At 47.5% G+C, this 26,857-nt stretch overlaps 1 protein-coding gene across 5 annotated transcripts in view; it reads right to left on the bottom strand.

The window, feature by feature from the left end:
* Positions 1-26,857, bottom strand: part of LOC135252213 (neuronal PAS domain-containing protein 3) — a 300,620-nt gene that overhangs the window by 203,420 nt on the left and 70,343 nt on the right. For all 5 annotated transcript variants that reach the window (XM_064330040.1, XM_064330056.1, XM_064330047.1 and 2 more), the window contains one exon: positions 26,727-26,825. In XM_064330040.1, coding sequence (XP_064186110.1) covers positions 26,727-26,825 — 99 coding nt within the window. The remainder of the gene's footprint in view (positions 1-26,726; positions 26,826-26,857) is intronic.

Below are 26,857 nucleotides of genomic sequence, written 5' to 3'. Positions count from 1 at the left end.
GGTGCTTATCGGGGCACAAGGTTAGCACTCGTCCCCCACAAAGTAGGGCGGATGTCACCAGTGTGTGCAGCGTTCTGATGAGTCTCTCTCTCTCTCTCTCTCTCTCTCTCTCACACACACACACACACACACACCATGCACTCTCTCTGTTCTCATATACGATACACTACAAACTACTTTAACAACTAACATAATAGACAAACTGCAGCCACAAAACATCAAAATAATCTAACATCGTAATAACAATGTACATGTTAGATTCAGTCTATACAAGATCTTCACAGTTGAATATTCAAGTCATTATTATTTTCAATACAGCAATTCAACTGAATATTTTTTTTATCTAAATTGCAGGGATTTATGTGCCCTCTAACTGATCACAATTCAGTCATGTCAACAAAAAATATTCACAGTTATTTTCATAATTCACAAACCATTCTTACAATATCACGATCTCCAAGTGATTTGGGCTGTAACACCCAGATTGTAGAATCTGAAGTGAATGATAATTTAGACCGCTGACAACTAATTGGGGCGTACCAAATTTGACAATGAAGTTGTTCAGAAAATAGTTGTATTGTAAACAGGGTGTCATGTCTTGTACTGAATACTAAAATGAACAAGAACATATTCTTGATAACATCAAAAAATTCCTCAAGTAAACAGACTCTGCTAAAGTAATTTATAAAAAAGGAGAAAAAGAAAAGTTTACCAATTCTACTTTCTTTCCCAGTAATTCATTTGGTTCAATTTTTACACACCAGACTGAACTGCTAAGTGCAATTGTTTTGGACCTATGGTCTGGAATGAATCCTTAGCTACAACACTCGTTTTGTACAGTTTTCATGTGGGCACAAGAGAAAATTAATCCTAAGTAGGGAACATCGACTGCATTGCAACTTTCATCTAATTTGATGTAGTGCACAGATTAAATATTGACAGATATAAAAAAAAAAACAGTCCATTATAACATCTCTGCCAAACAATAAGCAGTTAACTAGTTACATTTTACTGCTGGTCAAATCAAGTCAAAACATACAATAGAATCACCAATAAGTGGATTCAGAAAGAAAAAAAAAAGATAACCCATTTGTTGTTTATGAAGTAACCGCAATAAATGAGTGAAACTGAACTCAATACATTACAGTTACATTGCAGACTTATTGGATAATATCACACAATTATGCCTACTTAGGAAGCACAATGCATAGCCATTATTACCCTAAGATGCATTATTTTGGGCTCCCTGATGGTGTATTATGGCAATAGCGAAATGCCCTGTGCTCCAAAGCCAAATTGAGGGCAGTTCTCTGTAGAGTGTTGCACGTACAGTTCCTCACGCTTGAATAATATATATTAATAAATGGCAACAATAATGTTTATGAGACATAATTTCTCTGCCTCATTGTGGAAACTCCAGCGAGCTTCCAGGGTCCTTAAGCGGGGCAGGGGATACAAGAGTCACAGACATGACATCTCTGGCAGGTTCCTCGTGAAAAACACCCATGCCCCCCCCCCCCCCCCCCCGAAAACCTCTTCAATCTCCATCAGCTTGCACCAACACCCCGCCTCACTCCAGCCCGCAGCCAGCGGGCGGAGCGCTTTCAGAGCCGCGGTGGACACCCGCTCAAAGCCGCGTGCCCATGGGCCACCTGGCCCCCCTCGGGTGCAGGGAACAGTCAAAAGGATGTTTCCGTGGGAACCCCAGAGCGGGCGGCGTGGTGGTGTCGGAGGAGGAGGACCTGAAAGCAGCAGTGGCACAGAGCAGACCAAAGACGGGGGGGAGGGAGGAGTTCAAAAAGGCTCTTCAATGTGAAAAGTTTCTCTTGGGTGTTTTGTCTTAACTCCCGGCTGAGCCAGAGGAAAGGCATATCCATACCTACATTACCATAGATAGCCGTGCGCGGGCTTTGCTGCGAGAGAGGGGTTTTTGGACCACGGCTGCTAGCATCACTTCTGGGACAGGAAGGGTTATTCGCCAGCGAAATAACAAGCAAAATCAAAGCGAAATGAAGGGCGCGGGCTTATTTGATCAGCTTAAGGCCAATAGCCGATTTAATTTCAATTAGAATTAATTAGCTATGTTACTTCTGCGGGTAGGGACAGGGGCCATTTTAAATGGACGTGGTGGTGCTGAAAAATGCTGAAGACCACTGGCCTGCTGAGCTGAATAGCCTTGCACATAATTTAATGTATGCACAGATGCTGTACTGTTCCCTTCAGCAGCTCGCGTGACTAAAATGACACAGCTCACCGGTGAGGACTACGTGTGAGATTCCTATGATGTGGGATTTGATGGGGGGGATGGGGTGTGGGAGGGCGGGGCAACAGTAGGCCCTCCTCAGACGCGGGAGATGAAGGGGGCGTCGGTGGCGATCTCTCGGTCGGCGTGTAATTAAGAGCCCTCTTTTTGAGTGACGGCGGGAGCGAGGCTCGACGGATCGCCGCGGCGACGCAAATCCCGTTAGCCGTGAATAAGCCCATTCAGGGCGGCGCAGGTAAGCCCGCCGCAATGCGATTAACACGCCAACCGCGCCGCCTCAAAGCCGAGAAACGGCAAAAAACGCAAAACCCGCCCCCTCCGCGCGTCACCTGCGTTAGCGGAATGGCGTTCTGCTGAAAGGAAATCCTGTTTAAACGTCTGACTCGGATCGCGGGATGTTCAATCCCTGGGCTTACCTAAAAAAAAAGTCCAATTCAAAAAGTACAGTTCAAAAAGTAAGTGTACAAGGGAATGGACCAAAGGCCAAAACATATTTCAAAAACTTCCTTTTTGTAAAGAGAAGTATCACCTGCACATGGGGACTGAAATAAAAACTAATAATTTTTTTATTTACATAAAAAAAAACCTAGGAACAGTATCATTGTTTTCTTTAATTCACACCGAATTCACACAAGTGTCGGAATGTCAGATTAATTCATTGTATATCATTATATATAATTAATTATATATAATTCTAATTAATTAATTGAATAATTAATTATTCAAAACAGGTGTCAAATGATGACATTTCATTTCATTTATATTATTCAACTATAGTCTGTGTCTGAATACACTTGTACCTATTCAAATAATTATTTCCAGATATCTTTGGTTTCAGAAATGTTCACATCCAGGAATGTGTGCTTTCACAGACAGCTGCGGTCGCACTGTTGACTGTAATCTACACGTCAGGACGACGAGACCCGATCAGAACCCGCGCTCGGCTAGCCCTCTCAGAAGCCCGGCGATTAGACACGTTGTGGTTAATAATTAACGAGGCGGGTTTTGGCAGGGACCGACATTCTGGGGGATGTAGGAGCCGGAGCAGACAGGGGAGCTCGAGCCGAGCGCTCAGGGCCTGTACGGCTTTGTCAGGGAACGCGGCGGGGGCTTAGAGTCTTCGCAGCCGGCACGCGGCTCCATCGCCGCTCTGGAAACGAGAGGTTCAGTGTGCTTTTCCCCAGGGGACGGGAACCCAGTGCCTCCAGCAGCAAGCCTCCAGCTGGCTCCTCCCAGCTCCTGCATTCCCACGGAGGCCGAGATCACAACATAATGACAATATCTTTATTTTCATATTATTTGCCTACCTCCGGCAACTTACGAGATTTGTATATATTTTTACACCCCCTCAGCGTTTAAAAATTTTTTTTTTTTTTTTACCTCACTCAAAAGTACAACTGCAGTTCCCCACCTGTCAAGTTGCACTTCCAAATACAGACTCCTGCTCTCCTCCCACCCCTCTTGTTCGGGCTCCAATAGGGACCTGTCTTTGTCCTTCCCTTCCACTTCACCTTAAAAGTCCCCATAATGTAGGGAGAAAGGGACAGTGGTTGTAGATACAGCATGGAGGAGCTTTGGGAAGAATGGCAAGTCTCATGCTGGGTGGTCACATGATCCCAGGTCCCAATCAGATGGTCCAAAGCAAGATGGTCAGGTCACCTGACTGATCTTCCTTCCTTCACTTGGGCAGAACCAAATTTGGTTTTCCACTGGAAGAAAGTTAGCTTCCCCTGCTAATGTTTCATAGCTGCAGGGAGCCTCGCCCGGCAATGACCTCTCACTTTAAAAGCGTTTTTCTCCAAGCCGAGCACCGAACAGAGAACTCAGCAGAACAGAAGCGCGCAGAGCCCCAGACTGCTAAAGAGCGTCCGCACGCTCGTCTGGGCCGTGAATGGCGGCTAGCGCACAATGGCGCGCGCACGGAGCCCACCGAGCGTCTTTATGGTTTTCGGGGGGGGGGGGGAGGCGATGCGGCCACTTTAAATGCAGAACGTGGGTAAACACCTGAATGGGGGCGATTAATGAAGCGGAAACCGAATGCTCTCCGTTGACAATGAGAGCGGGGAACGGGCGGGGCCGCAATCTCCTGCTCGGCTGCGCCGGGGGGCCCGGGGCCCGAGGGGTGCGAGCGGGCGCTTTCGGGACGTGTACCCCCCCCCCCCCACCTCCCTCTCATTAACGCACGCACACGGGAGGCCTTCTCAACGTCCCTCACGCTGCAGAGGTCCCATTGTCAGGAGGAAATGCATCCAATCCACCGCTCGGCTTCAGCCTTTCGGTCCCGCCGTTGGGGACTGTGCTGAGCGCAGGAGAGAGAGGGGTACCGGCCGCGGAGCGGTGCGGAAGCGCATCGGGGCGTCTGCGGGTGTGGGGCGCCAGTGTGGGCCGGGGTTGAGGAGTTCTCTCGTCTGTGTGGGTCATGCGTGTTGCAGCAAAACCCATAACATTTGAAGGAGAAATGGAGGAATGGTGGGTTATGTTGGCGAGTACATACAGTGCAGTCTGTAAGTATTTGGACAGTGACACAATTTTCGCTGTTTTGGCGCTGTACTACGGCACATTGTATTTGAAATGACACAATGAAAATGAGCTTAAAGTGAAGACAGCTTTAATTAGAGAGTATTTACATCCATATTAGGTGATCTGTGTTGGAATTATAGCCCTTTTAGAGTACAGAGCCAAAGCAACAAAAATTGTGTCACTGCTCAAACAGTTAAAGACTGCACTGTATTTGAAAAAATAAATAAAAAGGTCAAAATTTGAAATCTTTAAACAGCAGGACCAAAATTAGCTAACCGATTTCAATCCTACAATAATTTCTACACGGCAGATGGAAATGTTTGCACACACAGCCAGTTGAATGAGATGAATAGTTAAAAACATTAGAATCTTCAGTGTATATTGTACCAACATTGCCACTGCATTACATATTTTGTGACCTTAAAACCAGGAAGCTAGGCGTGTACTGTAAATGCACATGGGTTCACATGCGCGTTTTCAGCACTCTGCTAAACTGACAGCTGGCCCTTTCTTTCAGCCAGGGCGCCAGCCTAAACAGCACTCGTCTAAGTGCTCCTGCGTGCTCCCGCTCGCACATTTCCTCTTCCTTAATGAAAAGATCAGAGACCAAACGTCTCGGCCAATGAGAGACGGCAAGCCAAGCGCCGCTGTCACAGTGCGGCGGCCCCCGGTTGGCTCGGCATCAGATTCCGGTCAGCTCCATCGCGCCAGCCACCTCCCCACCCCCCCCCGATTCTGGAACATCCCCCCCACCCCCCCCCAAACACACCACACACACACACACACCCCACCCCGTTCTGTCAGGGTAATCACCGGGCTCAATCACAGAAATTCTACAGTACAATGGTAATTCTTTCTCACTTTTCTCTCCTCACTGTCGGCGCCAGGCACCTGCTGCAGCCGCCCAGGCGGAACGGCTCAATATTAGCTCCGAAATTAGCGGCGCTCCCCAGTTAAGGACTTGGCACACTCGGAGCGGGGGACAGACACTGTTAATGCCACATAAGCCCCCATCACCTGGGAGCTGCGCAATTACTTGAGCCAGCATCTCTGGTCCCACAACCCCCCGGCCCTTAAGACGGCTCGCTCCCCTCTTTTTTACCGCCCGCCCGGCCAAAAAAGCGCAGACGACAAAAAAGGGAGGCCGCTCCTTCCCATCAGCCAGCGTTCCGACGTTAGCCCACGGCTTCACGGCGGCGAGAGGAGAATTCTGGGTGACTGAACGATTCCGAGGATTATCTCTCAGAAACGTACTCATGATCATGAATATTCAAGAAAAGTCACTAGACAAGGATATTAAAAAAAACAGACATTTAGAAATGATTTTTTTGCCACAGTAAAACAGTTAAACACGCTGTCGTAATTGCTGTACTAATTGCTTATCACCTTTTCAAAAAAAATGTACAGTCCACAAAGCCGCAGCATTAAGCAGGAAGCGTCTGAGCTGAGGATGCATCTTACTGGAGGTTCAACTTTAAAGGAGGTTCAGCTTTTAAGTGACTACAAGGAACATCCCGGTTTTGGAAATGTGCGTCGGCTGTGCAAGCGCAAATAAACACAAACGTTTGATTGCATCCAAAGCAAATAAGAATAGCGTTCACTGGATTGCATTGGGATCAAAGCACCCTGCCTTCTTAAAACCTGTACTTAACATATTCTGTGGTGTAATCAACACTGAGGGGGAAAGTATAGCTTAAATAAACAAACAATAAAATTTTTAAATGACCACCCCGCATTTTATAAGCGAAACGAAACTATGCCATAAATGAAAATGGGAGTGGGTGTTGCTGGGAGGGTGCGAGTTCCGATATTAGGAACATTTCTTTACGAGCTGCTAATCTTTTTTTGGTGAGATGACTAATATCGAGGAGCCCAAGGGTTTGCGGATATAATGTACATTACAATTGCGAGAGCTTTCATGAAACCCCCGTAGTGAAGTAATGTCCTCCCTCTGGGGGCACTCCTAAATCACACCTTCCAAACTGAGATACTCAGCACTTCAATCCAAATCCAAGGGGAACCAGATGAGGAGACCTTGAGCTCTCTTAACTCAGAGAAAAACCTTCCCAGGGCTGATGAAAGCACTAAAGCAAAGACAGAGGGGAGAAAAAAACGGTTTAGGCCTTGCACTCCTGCACATTTGGAAGTTGGTTTTCCTCAGGAGCATGATGATGCTTGCAGAAGAGTGAAATAAAAAAAAATTCGCTTCATTCTCGATTTCATCCTTGGATACATTTTCTGCCATTTTCAGGACCAAAGCTGTCTGAATTTAGCTTTTTGGGGGTGTGTGTGTGAATGCACTGCCTTTGTGGCTGACTGTCACACATCTGCCACACTCTCTGCCTGACACCAGGCCTACTGACCTTTGGCCACGATGCCCAAGAAACTTCCAGAAGCTTCCATTTGAATGGGCAGAGCTGACCAATTACCACACACAGAGCTCTGGGCAAGTGGGAGATTAATACATTAGCTGCCGTCCTTTTGTCAGGGATGATATCTGCTCCCAGGAATGGATTTGGATGACCTCAGGGAGAGTGAAGCCTGCTTATACTGTAGTAAGCCTGTGTTCTGCACAAAAAAGCAGCTATCAGCCAAGACATCTAAATGAGGAATCTGCAGAGGCTTCTACACCACTGTCTGGGTCAGACTACCACGCTTTTGAAGCAAGGTCCAAAATGTACTTGGACATCATTCTGTTCTTTAATTGCAGTCAAGCTTTATCTGAAGATAATTTGCTTTGAATTCCCATCTTACACCACTCTCATTCCACATACATTGCTCCGCTGAAAGGTTCAATGGCAGCATCTTATCTCGGATTCCAAATCCCAGGATCTCAGGTAAAAAGCTCAGTGCCCTAGCCACCACTCCATGCTGCTTTATTTTCTTTATTTGCTTAGGCAGACACCTTTATCTGGGCAACTTACAGGGCCTACAATTTAGATATTACTGTAAAAAAAAAACACCCAATGATACAGCTGGGAATTAGCAGAAGACGTTCAGGTTAGGTGTCCTTCTCAACGGTACCAGAACAGTACCTGGGACTCGAGCCTGTAACCTTTTGGTCACAGGCCCAGTTCACCGCATCACCAAGTCTCACGACTGCGCATTTATGTAAGCTTTTACATCCGAAGCGCGTCCATGCAAACAGGAAGCCCCCGCAGCCCCCCGGTGCTCCAGCGGGCCGGGGGTCAGCGCCCCCTCCCCACGCACCGGACGAATGACGTCCGCCGCAAAAAACAAACGTCGTGGCAGCCCGCTGTCGAGGGCATGACGAGGAGGGCGGGGGGCGAGCGCCCGGAGATGCTTGTTTGCTTCTCTCGCCGACTAATGATCCGCAGATCTCTTTAACCCGGGGTGGCCCGCCGAGCGGCCGCAGCCTCGCCGCCCCTTCCCCTCCGCGGTGCTTCCCCTCTGCCCGGGTCCGCCGCGGCGGGAGAGGCGGCCCGCGCCAGTCAGCCGGGCGTGATCAAAGCCGGCAACAATGGACTCCTGGCGGGGTCGGCTGCCAACAACCTGTACAAGATTTACGCCTTCAATAATAAATGAGCTAAACACCTTGAAGTAATTGGCTGCACGGAGCCCCCTCTCCCTGCCAGTGAGCTTGTTTGTACAAAGCAAAATAAGCCTAAATAATTGATGCGCAATGCAGTGCTTTTCTCTGGCTGCCTTGATTCGGTACATGCTCCAGGTTCGGGGCTGTAGCCGTGATAGTAATCATTGTTTGGAAAAACAAAAGGATTGGGGGGGGGGGGGAGAAAAGAAGAGCAACTCTCTGGAAACGACAAAAAATACAATACTGCAGAAGCATCTCCTCAAGGCTGCTACCACCCAACGACGGCTTCATGAAGGTCTCGGATGCACAGGAATGATAATCGCGAAAAATGCGCCCCAGACAACTTGCCACTGAGGGCGCTCGCTTGATGCCTGTTCTTTGCACAGATAAGGTCAGGCTCTGATGTGCTGTATGTCTGTAAAATTCCTCTCGCCTGCTTCCCTTCCCGCCTCAGAAGCGGTCATGGTAAATTTACGCTAAAACAGGCAGTTGGAATTAACCCTGCAAGTGGAAAATGCCAGAAGATTACAGAATCTCGGAATTGCTTCTCACTTACAGCACGTGAGCTTTAGCTGCAAGAGGCCACAGGGAAGGTGAGATGGGATAAGGAGGTTTTCTGGGTTACAAGAAAGGTTTGATGGGATATGGAAGCTCACAGGTTGCTGGGATGGTTTGATGGGATATGGAGGTTCTAGATTACAGGCTGGGTTTGATGGGATATGGAGTCTTTAGGTTATTAGGATTGTTTGATAGGATATGGAAGCTCTAGGTTTCTTGAAGGTTCTGATGTGATATAGAGACTCTAAGGTTTCAAGGAGGGTAAGATGGGATACGGCAGCTCTAGGTCTCCAGAATGGTGTAAGGGTTTGTGGATGACATAGTTTCTTGAGGGCCTGATGGCCTACAGTGGCTCCCTAGTTTCTGGGAGGGTTTGATAGGACGGTGGAGGCTTCATTATTACCGGGAGGACATGGTGTCTCTCAGGTTACCAGGAGGGTTTGATGGGATTTGGAGGCCCTGCCTGCTGAAAGAGACTCAATATATGCTCATTTGTCTCTGTGGCTCCACTGAAGGAAGTGGCTTAATGAGCTTCTAACGAGAACTTCTAATCTGATATGGGAGAGAGTAATTATGCAATTGTTTTTTAAAGACTATCACGAGCGATTAAGAAAGCAGGAGATCATGCAGCTGTTGAGAGAGGGAGGGAGGTACAGAGAGGGGAGGCTTTTGTCAGTTTCTGTCAGACCTTCTGCTCCAATGAGTATCACACAGGAGGGAAGACAGACAACACAGAGAATAGTTTCTTTTTCAGGCAGGGTGAACTGCACTGCCCCACAGAAAACACACGATGCCTATGGCCTCTGAACTATGCAGCACTTAAATAATTAATACTGCACAGACATCTCAGTGAAAGGGATTTTCAGTGCTACAGTATACAGGTGCACACGCAAGACGCATAAAAGACAAGTCAGATGTTTGGAATTTGGTAGTGTAACCTACAACAAAATGAGCAAATGGGCAAAAAATTCTGCTGTTTTTATTTCAACTCCCAAAATACTAACAGCACTAATAAGCTGTAAAACAGCCTCTAGATGAATCTGCTGAGGTCGGTACTTGCTAATATCAGCCTTATAGCTGGTACTGGGCAGAATAAGCAGCGTTGTCAATGTAATTATTGGTCCTCTGTGGAAAGGAGGCATTTGCTTATGAAAAAAGAAGCAACAGTCACACCCTCGATGTGTAAATGCCATCAATCCAAAATCAGGCTCTCATGCAAGGCCCTTCAAAAAAAAAAAATAAATTAACATATTTAGCATTTGCATAAAATACATGGCTATTTTTGTCTTGCCCCCTGCCATTTGTAAAACAAAAAAATGCAATATTTCAAAAATATTAAACAATGTCATTAACACTAAAGTCCTTATTAAATCAGAATTTATGCAATTTCAAATAAATCTGCACAGTCCTCTAAAATAAATATATCCTTACAGAATATGGTGGCTCTGTATCCAAGCATACATTTAAAAAAATAAATAAAAACATTTTTAAAAGTGATGGCATTGCAAAGCGCTGTGAGTAACAGGATCTAAATAGTCGGGGGTAGGCGAGCCAGGGAAAGCACGTGTGACCAATATTGGGCGGAGGGGCAGGACAGGCTGGTGTGACGGATTGGTCGCCCGGGCTCCAGACTGCCCCTGCAGTTTGAAAACATGTTTATCCAAGGACAAGCTCTCTCACCTTCCCATCTGTCCTGTGAAATTCCTAATGTGTAAGACAGGTGGCCTGCTGGATGTTTAAAACCCAGAGGGTGCAAATATGATTAAGAACTCACATTAGCCATTGTGGTAAATATGAATTCTATATTTAGGGAGGGGAAACTGAAAACAATCCTGCTAACCGCGTACATAAATAAGCGGCGGACAGACTGGATGGATTAAGAAATGGCCCGCTCTAATTTGATGGCCCTGTGCTTGGTTTCAGGCGGCTGGCAACGGCCCAAGTGGAGACCAACGACGCCACGGGGAGGGTGAGGGGAAGAGAGAGAGAGAGTGAGAGAGAGAGAGAGAGAGAGAGAGAGAGCTCAGAGAGAGGACCTGCCCATGGTAGACTCTGCCCAAGGCACTATGTACATGGGGACATAATGCCAGCCTCTACTGTCCTATTCATTAGGGGTCCAAGCACCACAGGTCCTGGAAACTGATTGTTCAGTGTATTATTATTACTATTACTATTATTATTATCAGTATTATAATTTACTATTATTACTATTAGTAATAATAATAATAATAATTATTATTATTATTATTGTCATTATTATTATTATTATAATAATTATTATTATTATTGTTGTTGTTGTTGTTGTTGTTAATGTTGTTATTACAATGCCACCTTAGGGGAAACAACCTATAAAATCCACAGGGATGTACTACAATGTGCCTTGTCTATAGATAACAATGTCATAATACTACAAGTAGTTATACACTGACAGGTTTGGCAAATCATAACACATGGCAGCCCGAAACAGCTCCCAAAATAAAACTGTTCAACAATTCTCTAATAAAATCACAGTAATTAAGACATCAAAGTGACCAACCCCCTCATTAGGACCATATGGGTCGACTCAATCTTAAATTTTTCACCATTTTGGATTATTATTATTCTCCTGCCACTTTTCTCACTTCTGACAAAAACACTTGGTCAGATTTTATGCAATTTGGTACATGGATAAAAGGACACTCCAAATGTCAGTGACTAATTTGGTGCTTATTAGCCAAACGGTAGCACTACACCAGTGAACTGAAATCACAATATTTAAACTTGTTCGCTGCTTCATCTAAATACATGAAACTGCTGTCAATAGATGCCTCTTCTTACAAGGAACAACTATTCCTCAGGGACAAATAAAGTATTGGACTTTTTTGCTTTTACATATTTTGCTAAATGCTAAACAACATGTCTAATGAGCAGGGCAGTAGAGAGAGGCCCTTGAGAGGCAAGTGGGAAAAGGGCACACAAACCTCAAAAAACACTTTTTCTTTAATCAAATCAAAGGGGCACATCAGGCACTTGGGGCAAAAGGGGCAGGTGGCAGGGCACCTGTCCCTGCTTCTGAGAATATTTGAAATATCGTCATCCATTCTTCCATTCATTTCTGGACTCCACTGATTAACATTATGCAGGAAGTTGTTACACAATGAAACATGGCTGCATGAAAAAATGTTAACCCTTAAGAATTTCCAAACGAAAAGGCACAGATTAAAACATATCTTCAAATGTTCCATTAAACCATAAACAAACTCACAAGCCATTATTCAGAGTCCCACCTAACTTGGTCAAAATCAGGAAGATTTTCAGTTTATCTGCAGTTAATGCTTGAACATTTTTAAACTATTTCTCAAAGCACCAGACCGTTTCTCTGTTTGATGACACAGTAAGTTACTCAGCTGATTTCAGACCACAATTCAAAAGTTTAAATCCATTCAAAACACATGTTGGATTTAAATATTTCAGATAATGAGTAAAACCATTACATTTTTCAGAACTTGATATAAACATGTCCAAAATATTTGTGTGTGTATATATTCACAGCATGTCTTCCCAGTTGGATGGCTTCTTTGTGCTTGAATGCCGTAATTACTGTTTGCAGCTACATGGCTATTATGTGTAGCAATTATGCGCTATTTGTTCTGCAGATGCCTATATTAGGGGCACAACGCAGAGCTAATATTTTGGGTCTTACAAATGGTACCTTCTCCCTTTAAGAAAACGGGGGCTTATTTACTCTCGTGATTGATGCAACAAGCTTGAAGGGTGCAACAGGACCATCCCAAATGCAAACTCAGCACCATCTGGTCCATAGTCCACTGCCCTAATTACGATGCAGCTCCATTTTGCAGGCCAAATATCTGCCAGCTATTTTCAATAACTGGAAGGGAAAAAAACCTCAACAACCATAGGAGTACCACCTGTAGACCCATTTCGCGGAATAATCTCATCTCTTTGTTTGTCTCTTGAATTTTCTTTTACAGTCATAATTAGCAGGGGGCACAATAAAAAGTGGACCTGAATTTCCTTTTCTTCAAAATCAGGGGTTCTTCCCAACAAAGGCCTCTAAACATGATATATAATAAGATTGGTTGAGCCATAAAATAACTTTCTGGTTATTCTAAGGTGGGTACTAAAATTTGAGGAAAGGATGCTTTCTTTTATTAGAGTCAGACTTCATTCTCAAGCTGTAGAAAAAGAATTCTTAGAGCAGAGAAGCCGTAAACCCATTAATTTCATAAATTCTCCCCGCGCTCGGAGGTGAGGGCCAAAAGGGAAGATGTTGTGATTTGGGAGGGGGGGAAAAAAAAAGCCCATAAACACAAGAAAAGTGGCCAGAAAATTTAGAGCGGTGGAGAATATGGGAAACGAGGATTGTGGGCAAGGACACAGGGAAAGCAAAATCCATACAAATGCACCATATCTGCAGCGCCATCCCTCAGTGATGGGCTTCAGCGGCTCCCAAAAGCAATCTAACAGCCGCTTTCACACTCCAATCTCTCACTGAGCTTCCTCGCCCTCCCTTTTATTTGGAAAGGAAGCATCTGCTGTCGAGCCATCTCCATCCTTCTCCTCCAAAATAAAATAAAATAAAAAACATTCCATCCCTCACCGATCCCTTATCTTCACAATTAGTCGTTCCAGTAATGTAGGTCTGCTCGATAAATGTAAAATTGCAAAAGGCAGAAAACAGAAAGAGGCTTGCCAGGTTCAATGCGCTTTCCAGACAAGATTTTGATTCATAAAGTATTGTTGGGGAAAGGGGGGGGGAGCTTATTTTCCTTCTGACACTGCAAGCCCTGGAGAGCTCCAGCAATTCAGGATGACCCAGCACGAACAGCAGTAATGAACACAGCAGTGCCAAACAGTGTTCGGGAGAACAGCAATGTGGGCCTCCAATATCGGGGGCCAGGCAGTTCCAAGGCACCTAAACGTTCTCAGGAAATGGCGTGCTCCTGTTAGTAAAGCACAGGTGGCTAGCAGTATTTTTTTTTGTAAGTCTCCAAGCAAAACAAGACTATATACAGACATTCTCAAGTTAAATCTGACATTTCTCTGCCTGCATTGGTCTAATAATTCAATGTTCCCTCCCATAAGAAAAAAGACACGCTTAATCTATAAATCCATATAAGAATGCTTCACTAATGGACCCAGCCATTAGCGGGTTAGCGAATAGCCTAGCACGGTACCTCATTTGCTGATTGAAATTAGCGGTTTGATTCGATTCCACATTTTCGATGCCGACGCGTTCCGGAGTTTTCCCAAAAAGTTGCTCCGACTTTAATCACAGTAATGAGTCGATCTATAACTTTTAATAAGAGCGCGGGCCGGTTTGCGCGGTCTCGGGGAGGTGGGGATGCGGATTCGTAGAGCAACCCATTATCGGGCGCCGGTGTAGCCCGGGGTCGGAGCCGGAGCGAGGTCGTTAAGGAAGGAGAAACCGCGCGGCTTTAAATCCGCGCGCCTGGAGACAGAGCCGAGGCGGCTAATGCGGAGAGGCGCTGATTAGAAAACGCAGAGCCGTGCTGAGGCCCGGACGCGGCGGCGGCGAAGCCAGCCAAAGCCCAAACACCTCTGATCAGAGTAAACAAAACCCACACCCCACCGCAACCCGCAGTCAAAATAAATAATGTAATCACAACGAGACAAAATAGCACTGATCTCATACCGCAACAAAATGCTCCAGACTGAAAACAAGCATTCCAGGGAGGACTACATATATATATATAAAGCAGAGCAATTCTTCTAGAATGGTTTTGAGTTCAGGACCACTGCACATTTGCACATTGTAGTGTGACTACAGTACAGTAGTGAATGTCAGCTGCCTTACGCCTCTCAAATGGAAGTAAGTGTACAGTGAGCACAAACCAATCCCCCATGATGGGTCCAATCGCTGTGGTTGGTGCCCAAAAATCGGTCCCGTCTATCTGCCACGCATTCGTAATTTTCCCAAACACAGTCCGTGAACAGGGAAGAACGGCGCTGCACTACAATCCCCAGCTCCCCCGCCATGGCCTCACACTGGGCCACAGACTGCACGTGCTCACGGAGCCCCTTTTCCGCTTTCCCTCAGACGACCAGCAGCTGATGTTGGCGGCAGGCTGAGACGCGTCGTTTCCAATATGGCGGAAATGCAGCCGGGAATGTGCCGCTCTCCTGACCCCTTTCATTGTATCAGGGCGTGATTGATTGCCGCTGAAACATTTAAGGCCTTTCAAGTCTAATTTTCTAATAAAGCAATGAATAGTCAATTGTGTCACCTCCCCTCTCAGGCTGAAGCTAGCGTCCCCTCTTCCCTTTACCACGCTGCGAGACCTCCTGCTTAACACACCGCTGTGGTTACTGAGATTGACAGATAATTACATCAACTCAAACAGTCAAGCCAAAAGCAGAGCAAACAGCCAGCGCATGGAAAATAATGTTTTGACATCGCTGACTGTGTTCTACATTTCATAGACATTTATTCACGCTGTCAGGGCTGGAAAAGTTGTTCCCACCTTTGAAACTGATGCAGGACTTTGAGGCCCATGCAGGAGGCTCCTGGTTTATTAACTCTTTGGGGTCCTAGTCCTTAGCCTAGTCTGCAATCTGTATTATCATTCCTGCAGTACAGCTCCTGCGACTTTTCTATTACAAAGATAATTTTAAACGCGTGCTATTTTTATGTATCCCTTCACTGAAGGTTTCTAAACTACCATTCTCTCCATCTCAAAAACCCAGTCTGTCATAAAAGCAGGAATATGTATTTTTAAAATATCTGATCTGACCCACATCCGATTCACTGGTTCATACTGTAGTCGCATTCTGACGTGATACACATGCACAAATTAGCAGACACCACACACACACCTGCAGTATTCATCAACAGGCAGGCAGTACCCAACAAACAAACCATGAATATTTCAATTTGGCCTGCATTCTACTCTGGCACTGAAGCCAAGGCCTCAGGTAGCTGCACCCCGTCATGCTGATGAAGATCTGCTCAAAGATTCATTTGTTTCTATACCTTCCTTCCGATTTTGCTAGTATAGAAGAATCCCCCCCCCCCCCCATATATATGAAATTATCAGCATAGCTCACTTAGATTTTGATATTATTTCAGCTTTTTGGCACGTTTTTATAGAGCGATATTTTAGATCTTCAGGGGTGGTTGTCATGCGGCGTTCAGGGGTTCATGGTCTAAAGCAAGAATATACCGTACACCTCAAGTAACTCACAGCAGCCAGTACAGAGATGGTAGGCCTCCAGGGGTTAGACATATGTCAGGACATTTCCCAATTATTCCTTTAAAAAATGTACATTTAACTTTATTTCTGGTTTGGAACAACTTCCTATGGTGCATGTAACCTACGCTCAAGGAAAGAAGTACTGGGTCAATATACAGTAAAAACTGATATTCATGTTCATAATTGTGATTAAATGCTGTAAAATGAATGCATAGCCTCTGGAAACACAACGTGATTGTACAAGCTGCTTTGGAGAGACTTGAAATGTATTTTCTTGCGTGAACCCCTGAATTCCCCAATTATAACCATGGTTAAAGCAGGCAGGTCATCTGAAAACCTCTCTAAATATCTCAAATATGCTTAATTGCACACAAATGCCATCTGGGACAATGAAAAACATACATTAAAACAGAAAGCCCGAACCAAATCAACAATCCCCAGTAAGAGTATTACCCGTTTAAGACTGTTTCAGCACTGGTCCACTGGCTGTTGTTTTCTTCCACAGTTAGGCTACTGATTATGTCATGCACCTGCACAGTGATATACTGGGCCAGAACAGCGCTGTTGAAAAATGCACTTAGGAGTGCAAAATCCGATCCAGGCGTACTGACACATGCCGCATGCAAGTTGAAACGGATAAATTCAAATAAAGCGCAAATGCGGTATGAATCAGATTAGATGGATCAGCTTCCGCGCGGCTTGTAGCTGTTTTGACATCGAGCGGCAGCAAAGATCTCTATCCGTGAATAAAAAAATCTGATCCAGATTGCTTGGAATGACTTATCGCAAAAGAAGCAATGTCTTTTTTTTTGCTAATGCCATTTTGAATTTTAGCACTCAAATCTGTTCACAACCATAGAGGGGAAAAAACAGATTCCGGTAGGAAGAATGACCTCTGATTTTGCCTGAAAGCATGCAATACAATTTATTAACATCATTATCTATGGTTAGATGAAGGGAACACATCCTTCTTAGACCATAAAAGTCACCTATCATAAAATTCATTATAATGTTATTACAGTACGTATCCTGAATGATTTTCCAAAACTCCTTCTCCCAACATACACTGAACCAGAACTTGTACATTGCACACGCATAATCAAGTAGAGACAATGCATCCATCGGGCTAACCTGTCTATAATTTACATGCAACGGTTTACAAATTTCTACGTGGTAAACCGGCAATGCATGAACTGAAAGGGAAAACAAAGAAAGGAAAAAAAAAAGGCGCACGAAGCTAGCTAATGTTCAGAAACTGAACCAGAACATGTCTGGTGCACAGCCCTTAAACACCAGCTGAACAGAAACACGCATGCACCCTCCGCCAATTCCACGGTCCAAAAAACGGGCCTTTAATCGATTTCCACGGAAAAGCCAGGGCGTCGGGCGCCGCGGCGACAGACCGCGCCGACTCTAATGAACCTGGATTGCTTTGGATATTTGTAAGCAGGAGCCTCTCCAGCTCCTTTGCTCTCTGCATAATAGCGGAGGATGCTGTTCTGGTGTTGGAAGCATGGCTTGAGAGGCCATTACCGCGGCCGACACGCATTTCCATGGAGTGCAGGAGCGGCCGGGCATGTTTATTCATGGCACAATGAGCGGGACCTGCAAGGTGACTACCTGTCAGAAGCTGGCAGCGGCGCACAACAGACTGATTCTCCCTGATAGATATGCGGCGTGCTGTGTGTGTGCGTGCGCGCGTGTGTGTCTGTGTGTGCGTGAGCGTGTGTGTGTGCGTGTCTGTGTGTGCACGTGTGTGCGTGTGCGTGCGTGTCTGTTTGTGTGCATGTGTGTGTGCGTGGCTGTGTGTGTGCGTGTGTGCGTCTGTTTGTGCGTGTATGTCTGTGTGTGTGCGGGTTTGTGTCTGCGTGCATGACTGTGTGTGTGTGTGTGTGTGTGTCTGTCTGTGTGTGCGTGTATGTCTGTGTGTGTGGCCATTGTGTCGTGTCTGTGTCTGTGCATGTGTCTGTGTGCGCGTGTGTGTATGTGTGTGGAGGGGGTGGGGGAAGTGCTGGTGGAGGGATGAGGAGGAGGGGGAGGGGGGGTGGTTGGTTTATCTGTGGCTAATTCACCGACATTATCTGAAACAAGCCAAGCTGGACACATGCAGTGCACTGCTGCTGGTGCGATGGGCCCGGTGCCAGGGACGCTCATTGTCTGTATCAGAATGGAGAGGAAATGGAATGAAGGTGGGCACTAATTCGGCCTTCTTATTGCTTTTCTTTTAGCTACAGTGGAGTGTTTGGGTCAACCTGTTTTCCGTGTCAGGTTAATATGCGAAGGACATCTGCCTTGTTTCTGCAAAAAAAAAAAAAAAGCGTGTCTGCACAGCTCCCTTTGCATAACGCGCACCTGTAGGATATCTGATGACTCATCTGAACAGGCATTTACACTGAGTGAATACCATTCCACGCGAAGCCAAGCACTCCTGGAGAAGAAGCACTGGAGCAGGTGTGCGAACTACATTTATCTGCATTCTTTTTCGCTGCGAGGGTTTTTCTCCCGCTTCTCCTCCTCAGTCTCTCTAAACCCGGGAGAAACTTACTTACTGCAGACGCTATTTACAGAAAATACGACAAATATATTCCACAAATAAAAAATGCAACACTGTAATGGAAAATTACTTCGTGATTAACTATACTGCTATCTGCTCAAAAAAACAAAACATTTAGCCTTGTAGCAGTAAGCTGTGGTTTTCTGTGCAATGTAAAGACAGAGCAACAGCCCACAATGCAATTAACTGTTGACAGCTAGTTTTTTTATTGTCCTCCATTGACAAATAAAATAATGAACACCAATGAAATATAATAAAACATTTCACATGACTATGACAGGTGGCTTCCCTCACCATTTCACAAGATTTTTTAGTAGTTAGCATAGCATGAATGTGACAGAACAGCTGCAGAGCTATTCTACACTGCACTTCACTAAGGGTGAAACCTCCCAGTTCCACAGGAGTGAATCAGGGCAAATCCCGATGAATGACGTTTGTTTTCCTGTTCAGTTTCTCTTTTTCATTCCACTCATTAGCGTGACTGATAACTCCAGATGGCAAATTCTGCTTTTAAAGTTTCCTTACCCATCAAACAAAGTTAAAATCACGATTCTGGGAGCGCACCATTCTATCAAAACCATTTCTTTTTTTTTTTAATAAATATCACGTTAGCTGGCAACGCAAGCCTGAGATCAAATCACACCCAGGTGAACCGCAGTCAGGATGGTGCCTTTTCAGAGAGCGGAGTCAGCGCTAGCCAGTAAACAGGCTCTTATGCACCAGGCTTCTTCCACAGCTGAAGGGTGCATATAGGCTGGAGGTGCGGTGAATTATAGCATACAAACAAAAAGGGGCCAGAGCGCAGTCAAGGACTGGCGGAAGCCAGCGTCAGTTTCTCCACCTCGTAAAAGCCCACGGGGAACAGCCAAAAACCTTGACGAAACCACAAAATGGCTTCCATAATGCTTCAGCAACTAACACATCCTGACAAGTATTCCGAGCCAAAAGTCTTAGGTGTCCCTGTTTGAAAAATAAAAGTCTACCCTTTTCCTCTACATCACAGAGCTCCATTACACAGAATGTAATTACCATCCCCACCACATAAATCACCACGTTAATTGTGGTTCTTTTAATTTCTCAGAGCAAAAGTGAGCACTTTGCCAAAGTTAACTGAATAAATTCTAAGCTGGGAGACAAATGGTTTTTGTGCAATAAAACATTAAAATCATTTTTTTTCCCTCCTTGGACTGTTCCAGTTCAAACACTCAATACATTCTGCGGTTCTGTAATAGACTCTTCTGTAAGAAGAATATTTCTGTAATATTTTCTGTAAGGGCTTTTTATTATTAATTTGAGAACATAGCAAACATGCACCATTAAAGGACTGCTTAGGACAGAATAAATATATAAAAGAGTTTTAAGCTCATGAATCTCAGAGGCTCCTCTCTAGAACCATTGAGCCATTGCCAGTTGAGCGCAGAATTAGCCATCAAAATTAGAGTGTGTCGCACAGTAAGAGTAAGCACGGTCTGTGCAGAGTGAAAACATGAGCAAGGAAAGCATGTGGTTCAAACGGTGGGGGGTGGGGGGTGGGGAGGTGGTGTGGTGGGGTGGGGGGGGAGGAGGGGGGGGGGGGGGCAGTTCCAAAAAAATCACCACAGGGAGTTCCTTCAACTCCCAAACTCCCAGCTTCGACGCCCAAGCAGGATTCCATGACTTTTTAATCTTATCTTGTTAATATTTTAGAAAAGCTTACAGGCATATGAATCAATTAATTATAGCTGAAATGCTACCAAACCCGGCTCGTGAGCGGCACGCGTGGTCCTTGCCAAACGCACGTGTCAATCACGGCCCAGCAGCAGCTGTGTAATTACTGCAGTCCACATCTAAAGGCGGCTGCAACGCCAAATTCAAAGAATGGGCTTGCTGGAGGCTTCCAAATTAGATATTTCATTGACCTGGATGAACTTAATTTAACTTTGATCTTTATTTTTATTTTTTTTTTTTATTCCAAAGGCAGCAAATTGCAAGACTCTCCCCGCAATTCTGGCGGCGGGAATTTATTACATACCGCAATATATGCACACGGGAAAAACCGACCGAGCTTCGTTTGAAAATGTCGCACGCGCAAAACAAACACTAGACCCGTGATAGCCTGAGTGAAACGGTGTTCCGTACTAAATGCCAATATGTAGCGCGCAGCACATACATCCTCTGTGTTTCCACAGAACGTTCTCAACTAAAAAAGAAAAACAGAAACAGAAAATGAAAATACGCCCCGCAGAATGCATTGGTTTAGAGTGACTCACGCAGACTGAAAACGGCATCTGGGAAATTTGGACTGCCCTTCGTTTGTTTGTGTTTTCCGACGAGGAAGACGCGAAGGGCCTGTTGCACCCGTTACCGCGGCGCTGCCAGCGCTTCGTCATCTTCCTCCTTCACTGAGAAAAATCCACAATTTAACTGCGAGAGGACGCAAGTGCCCAGCCACCAGCTTACTGGAGCAATTCAGTTATACACTCAGAAGGGGGGAAATTTGGATATGTGAGATTTCAGACGATAATGTTGTTTAATGGACCTACGGCATTAATCATCTAAATTCACATATGGCGTTATCCTTAATTCCATGCAAAGCCATGTGTCACTTCCTGTCACGTAAAACTCACTACCAGGTAACTCACGTTTGGTACGAACCATATGTTTCAACTTATGTGCTCTCATAGGCTTAGTTAAGGGACGACACGTGACAACCGACTCGACTCCGATTAGGTAGTTGCCTGTGCTCGTTGGACTGACGCGCCACCACCCGATACGCCCTCGCGCGTTCCACAGGCTGGGCCGCTCTCAGGAAGCGAGCACGCCGCGTCTCTGCATTTGGCGGCGAGCGTTTCTGATGCAGTTTTGCGCCTTCGAGCAAGGAGCGTACGCCGTGGAGTGGGGGGGCGGACGCAAAAGGTCAGGTTCGGATCACGTTCCCTTCGCCTCGGCGGCTCCCGCTTAAGAAGGCGGCGCGGGGGTTCAATCCGCCGTCGCGCGGAGGGAAAACGCCGCGGACGCGTCCGATGGCTCGACGCGCGGCGGGGCCCGCGGCTACGGCCCGGGCGGAGCGGGAGCGGGCGGGTCGCGGCATCACCGCGCAAATCCGCTACAAACACAGATCGCGCGGAAGCAAGAGGGGGAACGCGCTCGCCAACACAAGAACTCCACTCTTCAGGAAATCTATACAATGCATTATTAAAGACTCACAGACAAAGAAACAGGTAGATGAAAAAAAGAGAGGAGAAACCAGTTAAATAATTGAATGCTAGGCACCTCAAAAAAAAAAAAGAGAGCACAGAATTCCTATAGTTTTGCAATCTGAGGAAAAGTAGGTCAGAAAAAAACACATCAAAGGGGAAAACTTGCAGCAACAAAAAAAAAAAAAAAAGTCACAGAGCAGGAGTAACCTCATGCAATGTTCACAATGCATCAGGTGGAGCATGCCTTTCAAAGGCATGGAGTGGGGGGGGGGGCGTGTGGTGCGGGTGCATAAGGTATCAGAAAAACAACCGAGAAGACTTGGCGGAAGGTGAACTGGAAAGTGGCGCAGCTAACATAATAAAGTCGCCGCGAATCAATGCAAACCCGGTTGACGCCTCGCCTCAAAGTTCTTGACATTTCCTGATAATGCAATCCGCATTAAATCCCATTAGCACGTTAGCCGCGCGGCGCGGGCCTTCCGCGTTAAGTGGAGCCCGCGGAACTGCAAAGAGCCCGGCTCACACAGCGGGAAAGGTAGGACGCCCAGCTAGCCCGCCCGCTCTTTTAGCACTTCAGGAAAAAACCTAGCGGGAACATAATCGACACATTTCGGTACTTTCCATAAAACAGCTTAATGGGGGAAAAATGGCCGTGCTGCACAGCCGGCGTGCAGCACACTCTCGCCGAACAAATATGATTCTTCGCTGAAAGTGAACCGCAGTTGGTTATCCACGGGTAACACATCTGCCAAGGCTCTGAAACGGCGCACGCTGCAGCCGCTGCCTGCCAGCACAACTAGCAAAAGATGCCATTTTGCAACGGGCTGTTGGTTTGCAAAAGCAACCAATCTAGTGTTCGCACAATCTATGGTGGTAAAACCGGTGCGTGACGTATTTTGCACACAGAGGCAAGAGGCATAAAAACCGGTACAAGAAACCGTTACAACCGATAAATGCATTTACAATGTGCATTTACAACCACTCCAACTGCAAGGTGTCAAATAGTGACATCACAAGGAGAATCTCATGCCAGCTATTCATTTTCTTATTTGTTTTCACCCCGTGTATAGCCTAGGGGGCACGTGGATTTGACAGTGACGAGCTGTGCTCGATACCACTGACGAGCGATCCAGAGCAACCGCTGCGTTCCAGCTCCAGTGCTTTTCCCTCACCTTCTCCCCACCTCCCACACAAACACAGCAGCACACACACGCAGACAATCACACACACACACACACACACACACACACACACACACACGCACACACACTCCTTACAAAGAACAGACCTGGCATGTACGCTGCTTCGTTCCCTAATACCAGCCTATCTTTGGGACGCGGAGACCAACCCACTTCACAAACACTGTGCGACCCATAACCATGCGATGTAGAATCACTGACACGCACACACACGCGCGCGCGTACCCACACGAGTGCACACGCGCATGCAGGCGCATATACATACAAATGCATGCGTAAACACACACGCGTACCCAACGCCCTACCCCCCACCCGGAGCAGGAAACGCATGCATGCGCACGCACGCAGGACCGCATGGCTCACGCCGAGGAGAGCGGGTCCGTTCCACGCCAGGCGCGCTTTTATTTTGATGCGACTTCATCATTCGGACGGAGACGGAGGAACAGTAAAAGCAGCAATGTTTGGGTCGGATCTGAAGTGCGGAAGTTTGCGGCTGCATAAATAAAATCCCCATGGCAACTAAATGTGGAGGGAGATAAGAGAGGGGGAGGGGGAGGGGGAGGGGGGGAGGGGAGGGGAAGGGGGGGGGAGGATTTATGTGTTTGCTGAGCTGTCGTGCCCTGAAGAGATTCCTCAGGAAAAGCAGGCCACCTGCCACACGGTATATTAAACTCCAGTCCTCAGGCCTGCCTCTCACTCTCTTCTCCTCTAATAAACTGCTCCTGCCAAATCACACAAGATGAGCTTTCCGGGGCCCGGTCTCGGAGAAACACGCCTTTAAACGCGGGCGAACGAGAAGCGTCCTGTTCGACAGAACCCGAAGGCCCGCTGTCTGTCAGGGGCGCAGTCCCGCGTGGCCCCGTCGGGAGGCAAGGGCCTGTCAGAGCGCGCGGAGGAGGGGGGGGGGGGGGAGGGAGGAGGAGGAGGAGCTACGCGGTCGCTAATGCCACGCTTCTAACTGCACGGGGGAAAAAAATACGCGCTACAACCAAAGCCGCTTCCTTTTCCGTCGAACACTTAACACCGAATTTAAACCTTCCGGAAGGTTCGAGGTCCTCTTGCTGAAGGGCGTGGCAGCAAAAATCCCTCCTGTTCTGCCGTCGCCTGAAACCCGTTTAAAGCAGGTCGCTCACAACAACATCGCTTAATAAAGTTAAACACTGAGCTCTGAACCTGGAGACACACTTTTGTGGCGTGGACAGAGGTTGCCCGGAGCGACATCTAGGAGTGTCGCGGCGACACGGCGACAGTGAAGACCCTCCCCTCCCCTGTCCCGCCGTTTCTCAGGAGGGCGTCGGAGCCGAGGGGGGGGTGAGACGGGATCAAACGCAAAGCGGAGGGGAACGCGGGCTCCGAGAGGGCCGTGAGCAGGGGAGTACGAGGCGCGCGGCAGGCGGCGGGATGTGGGGGGGGGGGTCGGCCACCACGGTCGCCACGGTCGCGCTCGCCGCCGAAGCCTGCCTGCCTCCCTTACCCGGGGAGCCATTTATCACAATTTCACCTCCGCGCCAGGGAGCCACTCGCCACGCGGGCCCCGGCCGCCCCGGCGCTTAGACAAATCAGCGCCGGCTTAACCGGGGCCTAATAAACCCGCGGACCGCCCCCCTCAGCCAAAACTCCCCAGGGGGGGGGGGAGGAAAGGGGGCAGTGAAAAATCCCAGCGCCCGGTGGCATTTATCATTTAGTTTCCCCAAAGACAGATCCCAGATCTGACCACGGCTGTCTGTAATTAAAAAGGGAGGGAAGCTTTATACATCATCTTCCGCAGTCGGTGGGGGGGGGGGGGGAGGTGAGGGACGGGGAGGGCCCTGTGGCAATTCCCTCCTCCCCCGTCTGGCGGGCCGCCGCTCGGGTGACCCCCGTAAAAACGTCCGGCGTAGCGCAGGCCGCTTGGGGTCGCGGAGTTTACGTCCCGGTCGGGCGGCTCGTCCCTCCCCCTGGCCTCACAGGGGCGACATAGCTCAGGAGGTAAGACCGATTGTCTGGCAGTCGGAGGGTTGCCGGTTCAAACCCCGCCCTGGGCGTGTCGAACTGTCCTTGAGCAAGACACCTAATGCCCTAACTGCTCTGGCGAATGAGAGGCATCAATTGTAAAGCGCTTTGGATAAAGGCGCTATATAAATGCAGTCCGTTTACCATTTTACCGTTTGCCTCGGCTGAAGCCACGTCGCCGAGACGTTCCGGCGGAGCGGATTGGACGGACGCCGCGCCGATCGCCAATCGGAGGCTGAGATCTACTCAACGGCACGGGAGCACGCGCCGCTCCTCGGGCTGAGGATGCGAGCGACGCAGGAGCGGACCGCTACGTCCACACGGTAAGCGCTCGGTGGCAACAGAGCGAGGCCCCGCAACGGGAGGAGCGTCGGCCGTCAATCGCGGGGCAGGTCCAATCAAACGGGGGGAAGGGCCCGCTACGCTTCGCCCCGGCCGGGCGACGAGGGCGGAGCTGCGGGGGGGGCGGGGACGAGCGCGCGGTTCGGCGGCGCCACTGAGACGGGCATGTACCGGGCGTGACGAACGCCGCCCTCTCTACGCCGCGAACCGGTAATCCGTTTACCCCGCCGTTCAAATTTCGGGAGGAATCCACCGGAGAGACGCGGGGAATTATGCCGGCTGTTTATTCCTCGACGTGCTCCCGCTTTCTTTTCTTCGACTACAAAGGAAATGCTAAACGAGTTGCAGGAAGATAAATGAAAAGACGGTTTTTATGAAGCTTTAAGCCAGGCTAGCGAGCGATTTCCCGGAGGAACGCGTAAAAGGCGACACACTTCCTGCTCCTCCTCTTATCTCCGCAAGTTCGATAACTTCCAACAGGTTCCCGAGCCTCGGCGGGGCAGCGTTCCCCGGAGGAGCGAATCCTTCGTCAATCCCTCAAACCCGTAAAGCTGACCTTAATAAGCCCTATTACAACCTGGATTTCCACCGCCGTGAAACTCTTTATTTGAGCCGCTTTGTACTTACAAAAATTAATAAACACTTTTTGGGTCTGAATCAGTTTTGATGATCCCGCAACGTTCCTGACGGACGCGAAAGGGAAAGAGTTACGCGTCGAGCGGCCAAGACGCAAATTTTAGGAATCGCGGTTAATGCGGAGAGCGCTGACAGGAATCTTTATTTTAAGCCGCGACGCTGAAACATTACTCGCGTTCGCCGCCGTGTTCGCAAGTACGGAAACATTCTGCGACATCTTTCCATTCCGAGCCACTCTGGAAATTGGATTCTGAGGTGGCGTAACAGCGTTCCAAGGCCTCAGAAATACGTTGGGACTCGGAACATTCAAATGTCCCGCTCAGCGCAGCCGCCGTTTCACAAATCACGTCGAGACGTTGACTCACCTGCTGATAAATAGGTACAAATTTTCTCTTTATGGATTCAGACTGAGAACACAGAATGCTGAAAAACCCTTTGACGGTTTTTTGACAAAGCCGTTGTTTGGTCAAAACATTTCTCTTCACATCTCGCACTCAAACCTTTCACAGAAAAGGGCCATTTTACAATTACAACACAGGAGAACAAGGCAAAGCCACATTTAAAAAAAACCCTTGATATACGTTCAGGTGGATTACATACTGTGCATGTGAAAATAGATTGCCAGGCAAGAAGAAGTGTCTGGAGATGAACTGTGATCCCGATTGGCTCTGACAGGTGGGAAGGGCAGAGAAAAAGGGGAAAAGGGAGGGAGTTACCATGGTGATGAGGTATGTTGTTGCCCTCCAAGGTGGAGTGTCTTGGGCCTAGAAGCTGAACACGAGCTGGCATTAGCTGGCCTCTCCCAGTAGGGGTCGCTGTGGAAAAATGTGAAAATCTCTTAAAGCCT

This window comes from Anguilla rostrata, chromosome 1 (assembly GCF_018555375.3).
Source record: "Anguilla rostrata isolate EN2019 chromosome 1, ASM1855537v3, whole genome shotgun sequence".
Classification (NCBI taxonomy): Eukaryota; Metazoa; Chordata; class Actinopteri; order Anguilliformes; family Anguillidae; genus Anguilla; species Anguilla rostrata.
The sequence above is the reverse complement of the archived record's forward strand: the minus strand, read 5'-3'. Positions and strand labels throughout refer to the sequence as shown.